The sequence below is a fragment of the Argopecten irradians genome, chromosome 1, assembly GCF_041381155.1.
Source record: "Argopecten irradians isolate NY chromosome 1, Ai_NY, whole genome shotgun sequence".
Lineage (NCBI taxonomy): Eukaryota > Metazoa > Mollusca > Bivalvia > Pectinida > Pectinidae > Argopecten > Argopecten irradians.
Window position 1 is genome coordinate 41,247,547 of NC_091134.1, and position 17,284 is coordinate 41,264,830.

General features: G+C 33.4%; 2 protein-coding genes across 13 annotated transcripts in view; one reads left to right on the plus strand and one right to left on the minus strand.

The window, feature by feature from the left end:
• The window catches only part of LOC138327980 (sperm-associated antigen 17-like), a 27,303-nt gene extending 12,763 nt beyond the window's left edge, over window positions 1-14,540 (minus strand). For 2 of the 12 annotated variants that reach the window (XM_069274528.1, XM_069274518.1), the window contains exons 1-15: window positions 14,369-14,540; window positions 12,445-12,585; window positions 11,842-12,033; window positions 11,328-11,502; window positions 10,739-10,927; window positions 10,259-10,300; window positions 9,756-9,782; window positions 8,197-8,381; window positions 7,670-7,814; window positions 7,037-7,230; window positions 6,527-6,664; window positions 6,054-6,330; window positions 5,382-5,588; window positions 3,677-3,697; window positions 1,774-1,995 (exon numbers count right to left, since the gene is read on the minus strand). In XM_069274528.1, coding sequence (XP_069130629.1) covers window positions 1,774-1,995; window positions 3,677-3,697; window positions 5,382-5,588; window positions 6,054-6,330; window positions 6,527-6,664; window positions 7,037-7,230; window positions 7,670-7,814; window positions 8,197-8,381; window positions 9,756-9,782; window positions 10,259-10,300; window positions 10,739-10,927; window positions 11,328-11,502; window positions 11,842-12,033; window positions 12,445-12,585; window positions 14,369-14,458 — 2,245 coding nt within the window. In that variant the 5' untranslated portion in view covers window positions 14,459-14,540. Of the gene's footprint in view, window positions 1-1,773; window positions 1,996-2,960; window positions 2,994-3,676; window positions 3,698-5,381; window positions 5,589-6,053; window positions 6,331-6,526; window positions 6,665-7,036; window positions 7,231-7,669; window positions 7,815-8,196; window positions 8,382-9,755; window positions 9,783-10,258; window positions 10,301-10,738; window positions 10,928-11,327; window positions 11,503-11,841; window positions 12,034-12,444; window positions 12,586-14,368 lie in introns of all 12 variants that reach the window. The other 10 variants (XM_069274578.1, XM_069274570.1, XM_069274597.1 and 7 more) reach the window with 7 other exon arrangements.
• Window positions 14,541-14,593: 53 nt separating this feature from the next.
• On the plus strand, window positions 14,594-16,023 carry LOC138328045 (enoyl-[acyl-carrier-protein] reductase, mitochondrial-like). The gene has a single exon (XM_069274639.1). It carries the CDS (start codon window positions 14,654-14,656, stop codon window positions 15,788-15,790), a length of 1,137 nt encoding a protein of 378 aa, XP_069130740.1. The 5' UTR covers window positions 14,594-14,653; the 3' UTR covers window positions 15,791-16,023.
• Window positions 16,024-17,284: the final 1,261 nt, after the last annotated feature.

Sequence of the window (17,284 nt, forward strand, 5' to 3'; positions counted from 1 at the left end):
GTTTTATTTTTATATTATTTGTAAATATGCATATTTGCCTTTGATTTTATTGACATGCTTGACAGATAAATTTAAAAAAATATTCCTACAGTGCATTATATTCCTGTTGTCACCACTTGGTACCAATTCTACAATTACTGGCTACTGTGATAAAAGCTGGATCATGGATATTTAACCTACATATAGGTATAATGACATCACATGAACTTTTTCTATTAAGCAAATATTTTGCTAAAACAATAAAGACTAATTATTGATTCAGTTTTGAATAACATCTTTATAATACTACACATGCATAAACATATAAGATCTATTTCCTAATTTCCACAAGAAAAATCCACAAATTTTGTCCCTCATCAGTAAATTTTTTTTTTAATATTGGCCAAAGATCAAAATATTGGTAAGCAATATAATGGTTCACCAAATTCCGTATTTGCATATTACAGAGTTATCTGCCTTTGCGGGTAGGTATTGATTATGACGTCACATATTTAAGGCATTGCACACACAAAATAATGACATCACAATGGATACCTACCGGCAAGGGAGCTAACTCTGTAATATGCAAAGACCGAATAAACCAATCCAAGTTTTAGTTTTAACCGAATTTCCAATGAAGGAGAAAGCCCATACTAGCCTTTTCTCTTATATGGAGCAAATGTCAAATTGTAGGTTACAGTAACCTATTTCTGGTACATTGACCTCTCCTAGGTGAATTCAATACTCAGTAATAAGACATGTAGTTAGGAGACAGATGCAGAACAAGATTACCAATATGTGGAGTGGTGTGGGGGAAAGGGGGGGGAAGAGTTCACATCCTGTAAATAAAACATTACACTACATCTACCAACTATCTTGGATAGTCTACAATTTATGTAATCTATAATGATTATTCATCTATTATTTTTAAACTCCACACTCAGCTACTGGTAGTCGCCCAGCCATGGATCAACCCTTAATAACCAGATTATTTAGCAGGCAATAAAACCAAAAGCAACATGCATTTTTATGTAAGTATACAGATCTAAATAGTTAATATAATTTTTTTTTTATTTAGAGAAAAAAGAACATGCATAGCAGGATCAATCAAACTAGCAGGAACAATTCTTATTAAGAAAGAAAACTAGCAAGTAAGTCAATTAGAAAAGAGGAAAATGCTCGTGAAATTTAGAATATCAAGTAGGTGCATAGAAATCACAAGAAAAAGGTATTAGGAGAAAAATCACAGGAAAATTGATGCATCAGACATTTGAAAAGTTTAATATAATATTTTAGTTTACAAAGAAACTAATGAATTAGTTAAACTAAGTACTTTATGACACGCAGTGTAGGATTAAAATACTGTATAGCAAGATATTTTTGCAGGTTAAATTTTTTCCATGATTTTGACTTCAAATGATAAAAATTGAAATGTTACAAATTCAAATTATCGTATGTGATGCAGCTATAAGAGTATAATGATTTGTATTGCACAATACTTATTTCATATATCCAATTTTTGCGACCAGTCATTGATGTCTCGAAAAATTATGATAATATCCCTGCAAGAACTATCAGTTATACTGCATTGCAGAGAAATTACAGAATAAGATTTCTGATTTCGTTGCACCTGCTGGATATTGTAAAACTTCAGTCTATATAACCAATGCCTAGGGCCTATAATGTCTGGTCTAACGCCTGAAAATAATGTGATATAATCTAGTAACACAGAAGCCAGCCTGGTCATTTCTGGGGAGATCTGACCAACGCTGCTTGACCACTACATGACTTTACTTTTGTTCTTTTTCGTCCTAGATCTAGACTGGTGTACTTTGTTCTGTGCTGCGCGATTGTCTGCCGGTGGAGCCTGAGGTTCAGGTTCGCGAACAGATTTCTGGATCGTTTCTGTCTTGTTATCAGGTGCTGCCCCCTTCAGGGCATCAGGAAGATCAGGGGGAGGCGAAGGAGTGCCAGGTAGAGAGTAATCTATCAGGTCTGATAACCCGCTTAAACTGCCTGTGATACGAACAAAGAGGTTAGAAGACAGGACAGACATTAGTTATTGTACATACAATGATACCATTAGTTCACAACCATAACCAAAGCAATAGTTATACATGCAAGAAATGACTTGTGCAAAGTATCCAGATAATTAGAATAAAAAGAACTTTCAAATATATTCATTCCAATATCAATGAACCTAAAACCTGCATACATGTTACCAAGTACAAAGGTTTAATATCCATTTACAAAACTAATGGTCAAATTCTTTCTCTGTTTTATTTTCAACTTTCATCTGAAGTGCTGTAGTCATCATATTTTACATCTCATACCTTCGGAATTACACACCCAAATTTGCAAATGTATATGTATTCCTAGAAACCTTATAGAATTACAAATATGTACATGTGATAAGGTTTTATCAGTAATCTCAGATAAATAATTAATATTTTAATTTTTACTACCTTATATGTAGTAGAGTAATTACCATGACACAACAAATTGACAGAATGACAAGACAACATGAACTGATATCAGGACCAAGCTTTGTGTCGGTACATTAACTTATCAGGATATACAACATAAACAACACACTCACAAACAAAGTACAGGATAAACAATACAAAATGAAAAACTTCTGAGAAATCATTTATTTTTATCTAAAAGTTGGTTTTATTTATGCTAATGGGCATTTTTTTCTGTAGAAACTTAATTTTAAGTACATCATGATCAAATTCTATGATTTATATAAGAAGCTGTTTATATTATAAGAATTTTCTACACTTTCTTCGAAAGAAGAGAATATGGTTAATATCATAGTCATATATACCATACTGATTAAACACACCCGAGTTATTCAGATAAGAAGTTGGTGACTAGTAACATTATATATGAATAAGTTTCAACCCAAATGACCAGAAAATCACATCAAATGTATATATAATACATAAATACTGCCTTGCACCATTGAAGTGTGGTACCTGATTGGTTGGAGTAAAGCGACATTTCAGTCACTGTAAAAGGAATAAATCAGATTTGTCGTCAATAAAGCAAAAAAAAAAGTTCTGAATAGAATAAATGCAAAAGGCTCTGGTTAAATATGATAATATATGGCAAGCAAGTATATAAAAAATATGTAAAATTGTCTGGTTAGTAAAATATATGAAAGCATAAAAAGATAAAATGTATAAATTTAGAGGTACTGCAGTATATGGAATTCAAAAGCATACCAAAAAAAAATGTTTTGTTTTTTTGGTGTTCATAAAAGCAAAGGTACAGTTAAGCTTTTAAGGAATTAATTGCCAATGGAAAAATCAAATTACATTGTGTCATAAAATGTTGATGAGTTTTTAATTTAAAGAAGTTCCATAAAGATGTTTTGAAAAACAAAGATAATTCATTGATAAGTATTAATTGAAAATGAAATATTAATATAGAGGTTAATTAATAGTGTACTTAAATAAATGGAATAATTAGATGCTATGTATTAAAAATATACTGTGAAACCAAATTTTGTGAACATAATTTAAATATATACAACAAAGGAGCTACGGATTTGTTGGACGGTGCAAGTGGGTGGACAATATATATATAATATATGGTGTGATAAGTCTACTGTTTTCAAAATATACAAGCTTTTTCCAAGTAAGTATGGTGACTGATAATAAAAAATGAATATGCTGGATGGTGAACTTACATGGGACCAAATTGATAGTGACTGTGGTAACAAAAACACAGATACACATACAAACATATATATAATGACTGTGACCCAGGCATTCAGATGATGCATAGCTGCTTACATATCAACAACAAAGATAAATATATCCACAGACTGACTCTAATAAACCACTACATTCATTACCAAACTCTTAAGTAATTTTGATAGGAATTCTTCAGCAGAATTCTAATGCTACTAGATTATCTCCTCTAGTTGATTTAAGATTTTCAGCTGGATTTTAATGCTAGATTATATCATCCTTGTTGATATTTTTTAACTAAAAAAGAATGCTAGATTACCTCCTCTAGTTGATATTTTTAACTGAATTAACTGAAACTAGATTATGCCCACCTAGTTGATTTAAGATTTTCAGCTGGATTAAGTGGATTTTAACGCTAGATTATCTCCCCTTGTTTTTTTATTTGAATTAGGATGCTGTATTACATCCTCTGGTTGATATAAAGTATTCAGCTGGATTTTAATGTTGTATTATCTCCTCCTAGTTGCTATTTTTTCAGCTGAATTCTAATCCTAGATCATCTCCCCTTACTTTAAAACACTGTCACAGAGATAAAATTTCGAAAAACCAAATTTGATTGAAAAGTTTTCACTCCAAAAATTGGTGAACTTTTTTTAAAGGTTTCAATGATGAATTAACAGATATGGAAGATATTAAACTTTCGCACCAGTTTTTGTTAGGTCAGCTTGACTTTTTTGAGTAACTTGAAAGATGTTTTAAAACATTTAATCTGTTATTAGTTAGATAAGTTTAATAGGTTATAATTAGATTACAAGCAATCACATCAATTAAAAAACTCACAGCAAACGAATGGTTCATGGACCATGCCCCAAATATTGTATTACATATATATACATTAACATTTCTGTTATAAACACTAACACATGCAAATAACAATACTTTATTTTGCCAACTTTCATGAGAATTAAACAAAATATTTTCAATAGTTGTTGATCTTCTGTCACTTCACCTATATATAATTTCAATATTAAAATGGAGAAGTCTCAATGATCAGCATATGTTTTTCTGTTTTGTTTTTCGTTTTTGTCTTCCCCTTCAATTTGAAAGGATATCTTAATTATTACCAAAAGATTTTGAAGGTTTCAGAAATGAAAGAAAGCAAATTTGTTATCCACATAGTTAGTCTTGTGTTACAGAGTGATTCAAATATTTCCACTGATTCAAACTCTAGTGGATAGATTTTGGACATCTCTGTGGTCCTAACACCTTGTCTAACAATGTCAATAACGAAACTGTACACCAATAAAAAGGCTGTGCAGGTGTGTGTAAAAGTATCCGATTTGTACATTATGTGTACTCACAGAAATAAGGATACCGGGTATGTGCATAAGGAAGCTTACACATAGCATGTACACATGTGTGTAACCATTGTGTGCAACCACAGGTATGTACACAGGTAAGCATACACATAACATAGACACATGTGTTTTACAATTCTGTGCAATGACAAAGTAAAAGCACATGCAATAATTTTAAAAACATACATTATTAAATATTATTTCAAAAATGTGGAATTTAGATTTTTAAGATTTTATCAAAACTGTTAATTCTCTCTTAAAATCTCTTAATTACTTGAATTGAGATCAATTCTTTTCACTGAAAACCTTATATATTATGAAACGGTAATAGAAAGTACATTACCTGATCTTGAGGAGCGAACATCCATCTCATCCTTAGCCCCCTTTAGATGGGTGGGGATCATGCCCTTAAAAAAGGGGTAGGGGTCATCCCAAGGGATGGCCGAGTGTTCTGCCCCTTCACTGTCCCTTGTAATTATAAACCCATTAGGATCGGTACTTGCAAGGTCCATACTCTCAAACACAAACTGTTTGAAGGCACGGTCAATCTCTGAAAATAATATGACACTATGAAATTTCAAAGAGTTCTTTACAAGGAAAACAGTTGTAAACAAGATAGTAAAGGTACTTATCTGTCTCATCTATACTGTATTATCATTATTTATTAAAGAATGCTTGAGATGGTAGTGACAGTTAAATGGATACAGTTTATGTGATAATTGGTCGCCTTACTTTTTCATTGATTGGTGAATGAAGAAAAGTCTAGATTTATCAAAATATGGATAAAATTGAGGTATTATTCTATAAATAAGTAGTGATACACTGTATTCCAATTAAGTTGATATCAAGTCCCTTAAAGTATGTGATTCCCTGTTTTACCAGGTTAACCCCCCCTTTTTCCTCTGATAATGACAATGGTATTATGTCCCTTAAATTATGTAATTTCCTATTTTATCTGATTATCTCCCCTTCCTCCTCTGATAATAATAAAGGTATCAGATCCCTATTATTTTACCTGACTGTGACAATCCTCCAGTTGCACAGAAGTGTATCAGTTCCTGCAGTCTAGCTGCTCGTTCCCTGGCGATGCGGGACCCGGGACGGGGAATGTGTGTCAGCGATGCAAATGGCAATCGTTTCAACATTTCTTTCTCAACCTCTTCAGGGTTAAAATTGAAGATCTTTTTAAGATGGTTTGTCCTGGCAGAAATCTTATCATGATAGTTCATCAGCAATGGCTGTCCTGGTGTTTCTGGAGGTTTCTCTTCCGAATCAAATACATCAGACAGGATCTAACGTGTACATAGACAAAACAAAATTAATAACTAAATATCAACAGTTGTAAATGACAGGGGTTGAATGATACAGAAGCTAGGAAAACCCAATGAATTGAAAAATAGATATCCTTGTCTTCTAACAATTAATTTTTCAGATGTGAATAGGGTTTTTGAAGAAAAGAGTGCTATTAATTAATCAAAACTTCATTACCTTTTGTTCGTCCTCTGAGAGGGCGAGTTTGAAAGCAAGGCCACTGATGTGAGAGGCCAGCTCCGAGTTGAGGCCGTCCTGTCTCTTAGGAGGAAGCTGTTCACTTGGAGGATCAATATTCTCTTCTGTGGCCACCACCTATAAACACACAGGTCATTGTAATGTTACAGTAGATCAAAGATTACATATAAATTCATTGTGTAGTATGCACTTTTACCTCATTAACTTAAACTGACACATTCTGTTTGATTTAAATTATATTGTTGGTACATGACCAAACCTTTTACTAGAATTACATGTACTTGGATTGTCCAATCGACTAAAATTGGACTTTGAGATAATGACGTTTGACTTGATTTCTTCTACTTTCAGAGGGAATCTTTACCATAATTCAAATTATCTAAATCCTAAAAACAATTAAAAGTCAAAGATCATTTAATTTCTAAACAACCAGAAATATCAATATTCTTTTATTAACGCTATAATGGCTGATTTCAGTACACTCCTCACCTGGTCCAGCATAGCATGCATTACAAGTGACACACTGACACTCTCCTGGGGCACACAGTTCATCAAGTCGTTGTAGAACCTCATGTCTACCTGAGGGGCTATCTCTAGCATGTCCGGGTGGATCGAGGGGACGCTGGGGGCAGGAGGTTGTTGGGCAGATGGGGTGGGGGCACCAGACACAGCAGGACGTTCTTCTGTAAGAAAATAAAAAAGAATATAATAATGTATATTAATACATTACATTGATCCAAACATCTTGCTAGCTGTTTTGGTGTCTTCGTTATAGTCTACTAAGTAACTAAGTGTCCACAGTGCTATAGAGTAACACTATACCAACTATCTATCCACAGATTTCAATTCCCCAAAATGTTTTCTCGAGTCATAAAGCACCAATAAAGGAAGGACAATGTACCTGATAATTATACAGACTATTAAATTTTTTCTGTCAGCCCTGATATTCTTAGACAAAATGAAGTCAAAAGCAGACTTAAGTAAAACATTTTGACATAAGTTACATAATTATGATAATAACATAACTGAAGTTTTACATTAATGTGACATATTTTGTTTCAAGAAATCAGGGTCTGAACATATTAAGTCGTGTTGCCATAACTATACACAAAACATACTTACCCTGTGCTGGAGCTGCTGCTTGGCCATACATGGGTACGTGAAGTAGTCTGAGATTTTCCAGGTAGTTCTTGTACTGACGGCGGGAGTCAATCAAATCATAGATCATACAGGCAACATCCTCAAACATGGCCAGGCCAAACACATTCTGAAAACAAAGATAAAATAAATTCAACATCAAATATAGTTAAACTTGATCTTGCACTATCTTCTACAGAGGATTTGTTTCTGTTTCATTTACATCAGAACACTAGATTTACTAATGATACTAGTATATGCATAGAAAAATATATACCAAAAAGATGGCTTCTAGTGTGTTCAAAATACTTATAAATGAATCCCTTTTAATTTTTTTTAAAGATAACTATAGTTTATTTTCTTAGGATATGATATCAAATTAGCCAAAATTCATCAACCCAGAATTGCTGAAATCATATTTGCACTAAAATATTTACATTTATGGTAAATGTTGTGGTAAATACATTAACTTTGTATCCACAAGTCTTAATGTCAGCAATGTCAAATTTTACCTTCTGCTCTGCGTCCTCCTGATCTTCTGGTACTAGAAGATTTTTCACCTCATACTCCTGACGCGCAATATCATGAAGGCGGGAGCCATCAGCTTGTTTTTGTAATACCAGGAGCACATCCTTCCAAAACTCCTTAAGTTCCTTCTTTACCTTCAGTTTGGCGGCACGTTCAATCTCCTCCAACACTGTTACACAGATATACAAATAAATTAATGTTTACGTTACACATCTACATATTCTTATAACCAAAATTATTAATGTTTGACAATTTAATCAAACTATCAAAGTTAATAGCATGCTTGACTAACATAATTATTTATTTGATTTCCATCAACAAATGAAAACATAGTTTCATGAATATCAATACATTACTCTTTTAAGTTTTCAGGGTATTGTAACATACACAACATAGCCAAAATAAAAACTGTTACTTTGTATATTTAGAGGAGACATTTATTGACTTCTACATTAAAGTAGACAGTTTTTCTGAATTTCCTTTGCAAGAAATTTTGACATTTTTTAAAATATTAGATATTTCTTCTATATTCATTACATTATGTAAAATGTAATCTTACGCTTCTAGCTTTATATCTAAACTAGAGGGTATATACAGTCATGAAGTAAGATAAGAGTTAACATGTCCATGAAGTCCATCCCAAAAGGCCGAGTGATTCCTATAAAGAAGCAGTATTTGAAGATTTACATTTACGAGGAAAAGATCTGAATTTCTATTTATAGTTATCTGTACATATTTACGTTGTTGTGATACAACATATGTGCCAGTTTAGGGTTATGCCACTAAATTGACTACCTATAGCTCTATGATGAGAGTATGATGTCAATGTGTATATACTGTATCCCTTAGCATGGAAATGTTAGATAAAATAGATTGATGTGCAGTGGAGACTTAATATTATATGCTATCATATTAGTCTAGCTGTATATTCTTAACTTGCTAAGTGGTCACCTGAAAAGAAATTTACAAGAAACAGAGAAGCAGATGCTTGCTTAAAACAAAAGCTAGCAAAAATAAATCATGATCATATGTTGCAATATGGATAAAGGGCTTGTGAAATGAGCATATACATGTATTGATATATCCTGTACAGATATCAAACATTTGATCAACTGTGCTCCAGCAACAGATGATCAATACCATTTTTAATCATTACTAAAATTTCTGTGACAGATTCAATTATTTGAAAATTTGATGGCCCAGTCGCCTTAAAGCTTTATAATGAACTTTTTTTTCTTTTTTTTTTTTAAATCTTACAATTAGTGTAACGAAACAGGAACAATAAAACCAACCCAGCTTAATATATTAGTAAGATCAGGTCAACTACATCATATTACAAATACATATACTTAATTAAAATATATTACGGTAATTAATGTTCACATCAAATAGAAACAACTTTGAAAAAGAAAACAAAACAAACACAATGATTCAACAGCGTATCAATATTGCAACATTTGATTGGTGCACAGCAGAGATTTGTAGGCAATCCTGTCTGACATTGTTTTCCTGTGGATATCTGTCTCCACAAAGTGCTACATACCGGCCTTTTGGGCAGCCTTGTCTTTGCCTGGTAATGTAATGAGGTATCCAAACAATTTAGGTAAAGAAAGCTTTTTGCTTTTTTTCATCATTTTTGTTTATTACAATTCCTTTTATCTAGTGAAATGAATGTTAGTAGTACACAGTGAATTAAATCAAACTGCCTGCTTTCATTTGGTGATTGACAATTTAAGTACAATTCTAAAAAGTAAGACAAATATTGTTAGATTTTCAACACATACCTATATTCAATTACCACTTCCAAAACCATCTACCCATTTTTTTCAACATCTAAAAAAATAACTATGACCGTAAAACCCATTTCTTGGCAAATAAAATTGATGTAATTAATGTATTATTATAATATCAAAAAGCTAAATATATTGTACAATTCCATCTCCAACAAATTGATGTAAGTGATACATCAAATTATTGAAGCAAATTTATAAAGTGAGTATGGTATAATGCCCTCTCCTGCCCTTCTCCTGTCTACAACAAACTTACTCAAAGTAGCATCACTACGTGGTGTGCTATCATCCAGTTTCCCTAACGAGGACAAATCATAATGACCAAACATAATTTGCATGTTAATCAGCTTAATTAGATAATTCATGCTGAAATCACAATACTATTCCATTTCAAGAGTAACTATTTTACCATAATAATAATTAAGTTAATCAATTAATCACAGACAATATTACAATCTAAATGTTTGAATTTTCAACAGTTAAGACTTTTTAAGTACATGTATAACTTCTACATAATGCATAAACATCGCTACAGAAACAAAAAATCACACAGTGGTTGTGATAAGTGCTACAGAAACATGCATGGCTGCTGTGATGGAGAAATTTCAAGTGTTAAGCACACACTACAAAATCATCTATTGATGTTTGCAAAAGATCAATAATTAAAATAATTGTAAGAAACATTACATCTATGAAATTTGAATTGAAAACTTATATTGATATATCAGATTATTACCTTGAGTCTTTTCATCCTTTTCTACGGCAGGAACATCATCCTTTGCTGCAAACCTTGTGTAGTCCTGCGATGAAATCCTTAAGATGGAGTCGACGTTGATGTTCAGCTCAGCCAGCTGGGTGATCAGGTGTGGACTGTTGTATCCATATACAATTACATAGTGTTGGGCTCCGTCATCTGGCTCATCATCTGAAAATTTAAACATCCAAAATTTGTAGGCAAACAATTTTAATAAAACAAACAGAACAGTATTATGACTTGGTCTGTCTGTATTTGACATGGCCATGCATTTAACAACTATGGTAGCTTCTGGGGAAATGTTAAGATTTTGTTGATTATACAAACCAGAGTTCTTCCAGAAAAATAACTGACCTACAAGAATTCCCTCAAGAATTTCTTCAAGTATAAATGTCATATAATATTTTATGGACCAAGGCGCTACATGGTATATCATATATATTCATTGATACTCAGGGTAATTACCTGTTGTACCAAATGGAAAGATGGTACTTTCAGATGACGATATAAAAAATAAATTGAAAAAAAAAAAAATGAAAATCTTTCTAGAAAAATAAAGTTAGGTATTTACCAATATATTTTCCCTCGTCATCTTCTTCTCCTCTCTTTCTCAATTTACTGTCCTCCTTAGCCACTGGGGGCTCTGGGGTTTTCTTACCCCCTTTACCTTTGGGTGGTGACTTGCCCCTTTCTTTACCCCCCTTGGTGCCAGATCCTTTACGAGCCTTGTCCTTTTCAAGTAGGGCCTTTTTAACAGATGAAAAATTTAGTTTAATATTATGTACCGGTGAACAATTTATTCCACAATAATCTATTTTTGATCCATTACAATCATCAGGCACAGAACCATTATTGAACATTATGTATACTCAAACTATACTGATATCAAGTTTGCCTAGAACAATGGCAATATTTCAAATAATGTAGGTTATTCAAGGTAAAAATACAACTTTGGGGTAATTAATACATTCAACTTTGATAATTAAACAAATCCAAAAAAATTTAAGATCAAAGGAGAAAATAAGATATATGAAATACTTATATTAAATATGATAGTTATATAGAATTGTGATTAGTGTGTGTACCTTCTTTTCAGTTTCACGCCTCTTGAGGTCAGCAGTTTTAATTGCAAGTAGTTTATACTTGATAAGTCGAGCTAACAAAGGGAATGGGATTTCCTCATTGTTGTCCAAGTGGATCTTACACGGCTCTGTCACTTCATAGTGCTGGGGAACATCTTTGGGCTTTTTCCCTTTAGGATTACCGAGTTCTCTTACCTAAAGTATAAACATTATCACTGATTTCCAGAATAACACAACAGTTTCGTTTGAAGGAGCAAATAATTAGATATGAGAAATTCAGGCAGAATGTATGTAAATACTATTGTACACCTTTCTATATGACCTGATATTGGTAAGAGAACTTCAGAACCAATTTAAGACCATACTTTTGCTCTTTTAATAAAAATAACATAAAGTTTCAGGAAAATCTGGAAATATTTGCAGGATAGTTTCAAAATAAATATCTTTTAATTTTCTAATCAATCAATCCAAATCAATATCCCCCAACCTTGATGTAAGGTGAAAGCAGGGATACAAAAATGAAACTTTGCCTTTAATAATACATCTCAACACAAATAAATGTATATATATTGTGATCACAGAATTTTCAGTGATGGTGAAATTTACCTCTTCCTCCAGCTTCTGTTTTGATATCACACTGAACAACTTCCGAGGTCCACTGGCAATAGTTGATCCTAATATATCTATCCATGTATAGTCGTCAACTTTATTCCCAACAATAAAAGTTATATTGGCCTTCCAGTTTTCCTGAAAAAAAAATAACAATACAATTAAAAAAAATTATGATTCAGTATCCCTTTGCCATAATAAACGTACAAGAAAAGATGTTTGATCAAAATTACCTGTTATTGGCATCTGTCCCTGGTTTTTATTTTTAAATTTTATTTTGTTTTATTCTGACTCATAATCTTATTATAAGATTGATGCACAAAATGTGGACCAGTTTGATAGGAACTCTTTTGTCAGCAACAAAAACATTAATATTTGTATTGATGTGTATAAACCCACTTTTTTCAGACCCATGAGGGACTCATTTGGTCTGCCCATTATCATTTTGTCACCAAGGTAGTAAAATTGCCCTAAATGTATAAAGCCAGTTAGCTAAATGACAATTTCTTCTTCTTCTTTAAAAATACATATTCAATGATAACAGATACAAGATGAAAATGCAGCAACCGTAATAGGATTCAAAGCAAGCTCATTATGTCTTTTCTTGGTGTTGTAAGACTCAATCATCTGACTACTCCAACAATGTTAGAGGTATAGCACAACGAGACACTTTTGGAACATTACGTCGTGTCTAACCTCTAACTCCCGATAGGTCATTTACCCGATGCTGAGGGTAACATTTTCAAAGTTTGGATTGTGACAATATAAAACATTTAAATCATATTTAAATCGTCATCAATGTCAAATACCTACCTCTTTTTCATAAATCAACAAGTTTTTTTTTACAAAATCAGCCGTAAAATCCATCTAAAACAAATATTTACATCTCCTAAACTTTCATGACCCAGACAAAACTTCATGATGAAAGCAATCTGCCCCGTAAATAGAAAAAAACGAATTGCAAAGTCCCCAAAACGCTTGATCTGCCTTTACTTTTACTTGCATTCTGCCCGCTTGAATTCATGTTCCGTTTTTTGTAGTAACCAGCCGCCATATTTAAAACTAGGTCAAAATGTTAAGGAAAGGATTCATCATATCTAATCCGCTAAAATACTATTTTATGAGGCCTCAAGTTATGGGTTTCCTAGATAAATGGGATTATTAATACCTAAACTGTAAGTACACATCAATGTTATCACTGTTAGAGCTATAAGCTATAAATATTGATATTATTGCACTTTTCATTCCGCCTTCATCTGACGTCGGAAGCTGTATCAAAGAAATGACCATTTGGAAATGAGAGTTGACAGTCAGCAAAATAACGTCCGATAAAAAAACGGCTGACCAGTCGACTCTCATGTTATGGGAGTATCATCTGACGTGTCAAGTGCTCAAATATAAAACATGGTTTTTGAACTTCATTTATTTTACTTTGAATGCAAAATAAGTTACGTTATTAAACAAATCACTTTTGATGGACCAGATAGTGCACGAGGAGTCTTCAAGTGGGAGGAAACCACTTTGATTTGATTGAATGAATGTGATTGAGCAGGTGACCCCTGACCTTTTCATGTCTGAGATGAGAAAGAATATTAAACACCGGCAAGCTTAACCACATGCACTACACCACCGACAACATAAACTGCATCAACTATTGAACTTGACGATGTGACCTTGCATCAACTGGAGATAGGGAAAGTTTACAAAATGATTCAAATACATAAGTGTTAAATTAGATGCATATCAGACTGTCAGTTCTCAAAAATGTTTCATCGAGGTTTCATGATAAGAAAGACATTTAAAACAGCACACATACACGATTGGTGATAACTACAACAGTGTAGGCCTACTGCAAAAAGGCGATACTGTACAAACATTATCAGTTGTCAATAAATCATCAAAATAACTGGATAAAACAAACCTCGTCAAATTGTGCGGATAAGAGCGCCTGTTCCCATTTCGCTCCTCCTTGTCCTGAACCGCTTTTGACCCTTTTCCCAGCTTTCGACATCCTTAGAGTCTTTTAGAATCATACACTACAATCTAACCATCACATTGCGGCCATATTTGTTTGAGGGTTGCTATGATTCTCAAGCATGCGCAAACGATGAAAATAAATATTTCCGGTTTATATTTTCGGAACTTTCTGTTCTCTTGCTACTTAAAGTATCCAACGTTCCAAGAGATTCCGAATAAAAATGTAAAGATGGCCGCCGCGGTGCAAAAATTTAACCGGCTTCGGTCCTGTATTCATCTTTTTCATAACAATGGATCGTTTAGAGCAGGGTTATATCAAGTAAGAGGTTTTGCCAACACCACCGAGTCTATTGCTATAAGTTATTCAGATTTTGGAGATCCAAGGAAAGTTTTAAGGAAAGAATTTTCCCCATTGCCGAAGAAATTAGCAAGTTCTCAAATTCTCGTTAAGATGATGATGGCTCCGATTAATCCGTCCGATATCAATATGATAGAAGGTACATATCACATTAGACCAACATTGCCTTCTCTTGTCGGTAATGAGGGGGTTGGAGAAGTTATCGATGTAGGCAGTGGTGTTAAAAACTTGAAGAAGGGAGATTGGGTGTTACCAGCTCATGCTGCCTGGGGCACTTGGAGGACACATGCAGTATGCGAGGAAGCAACTGTGCAGCAAATTGACAACGATATTTCTGTTCTTGGTGCAGCTACAATAGCTGTCAATCCTTGCACAGCATATAGAATGCTTAAAGATTTTGTCCCTGTAAAACAGGGAGACATTGTAATTCAGAATGGTGCTAACAGTTCTGTAGGACAATCTGTTATTCAGTTGGCAAAAGAATGGGGAATTTCCACTATAAACATTATCAGAAATAGACCCGATTGTGACCAGTTGGTTAGCTACCTTAAACATCTTGGAGCTACATATGTTATGACAGAAGAGTACGCATCATCTAGAGAGATGCGAGACTTTATTGCAAGTTTACCCAAACCACCAGTATTGGCATTTAATTGTGTAGGTGGTAAAAGTGCGACTGAACTGACACGCTTTTTAGGGCAGAATGGAATTATGGTAACATACGGTGGAATGTCCAAGAAACCTGTTGTAGTTCCAACTGGTGCATTTATCTTCAAGGAAATACGTCTGGCAGGTTATTGGAACACTCAATGGAATACACAAAACAGTCATTCTGTAGAAAAAGTGACAATGTATAAGGATTTGTGCAAATTAATGAGAACTGGTAAACTACTGACTCCAGAAAGTGATCTCATTCCTTTTGAAAAGTTTGAAGATGCAGTTGCCCAAGCAATGGAAGGATTCCGTAAAGAGAAGAAAGTTCTAGTGATGGATGAAAAGTATTTGTGAACTTGTCATTTGTCCAGGATCAATTTCAACTTGAAGTGAAAAGATTGCAGATGACTTTCAGATAATCAGATATCAGTAAACAAAACTAATTAACAAATATCTCAATCAAAAAAATATTTTGACAACATAAAATATTAATTAGACAACAATGTTATCATAAAGAGTTTTAAATGTATATGTAATTACTGGTAATAATATGTGTGGTTTAAATTACATTGATATTATAATAAACATCAGAGTTGATTTTTGTATATTAAACACAAGTGCAGTTTTACACAAGGCCCACTCAATTTGCGCTCTTCTCAACTCCTTGACAGAAGAAGCTTCCAGAAGTGGAAGTGCTACAAATCATTTAACATGAAGTTATATTATGGAAGTACATGTAGATGAGGGAATTTTATTGTTTCTACCAAGGGACATAACCCCTTAAATCAATGAACACTCCAAATGTATATTATATACTGTTATGAAAGATATGATTACCTGTCAAAGTTCATCTCTAGCCTTCCACATTCTTTCTCAAAATCTACAGTAGAGATTGAATTTCCCTGCAATTAAGGTAAATTTAGAGCTGAGCAATATCCTCACCACTAAAAACACAGGGACCTGACATGATTTTTTACAAACAGTATTTCAATTACTAACTTTGAAAAATGGGAAAATAATAAAACCAAACAATAATTTAAATTGCAAAAGCAACAATTATCTACTGCATTACCTGCACTACTTGTAACGAACATTATATTGGACAAATAGGAAATGCACTGTCAGAAAGAATTTGTATACACAGACAACAAATATGTACTCCTAGCACAAGGAAACCCTATTGAGTGAACATTTAGATACCTGTGGAAATTGGTTATCTACGGTAAATCCATTTCACAAAATGTCAGTTTTGAACTTAACCATGAGATAATGCAAGAAGGAAATGTTTGTAAAACTTTTTAAAGCAGCACTAAACAGCAGTCAGTGCGATGGGCATTATTAACTTTCCGTTATATAACATTATTACCTTCATTTTTATTTGTTTGATTATGTTATGTCGCAATGCAAATTTCAGCCAAATCAGACCGGTAGAACTTGAGAAGAAGTTCAAAATGTGTTTTTAAGATGGCGGCAGCCATCTTGGATTTCGGATTGACCCAAAAAATAACAACACTTTGTCGGGACCAATTGTCAGGATAATTTCAGGCAAGTTTCAGCCAAATCGCACCAGTATAACTGGAGTAGGAATTCAAAATGTGAAAAGTTTACGCATGGCGGACGACAACGAACGATGACCTAGGCCGTTTTTTGATTATACGGTTTGACTGGTTGGACCTAGTTGTTCGTTTATTAATTAAAGACGGCCTGGTGATTTTATATTGTTTTCAGACGGCTTTGACAAAGCCCTCACAGGCCTGTATCATAAACTGCAGGTCCGTCAGAATTTACACTTGAAATAATTACTTTAACCAACGTACGAACAGGTTGTTCCGAATAAACAAAATGGCC

Bases quoted from the DNA above. Each gene is read 5' to 3' on its own strand.
- LOC138328045 (XM_069274639.1), top strand. From the start codon at position 14,654: ATGGCCGCCGCGGTGCAAAAATTTAACCGGCTTCGGTCCTGTATTCAT.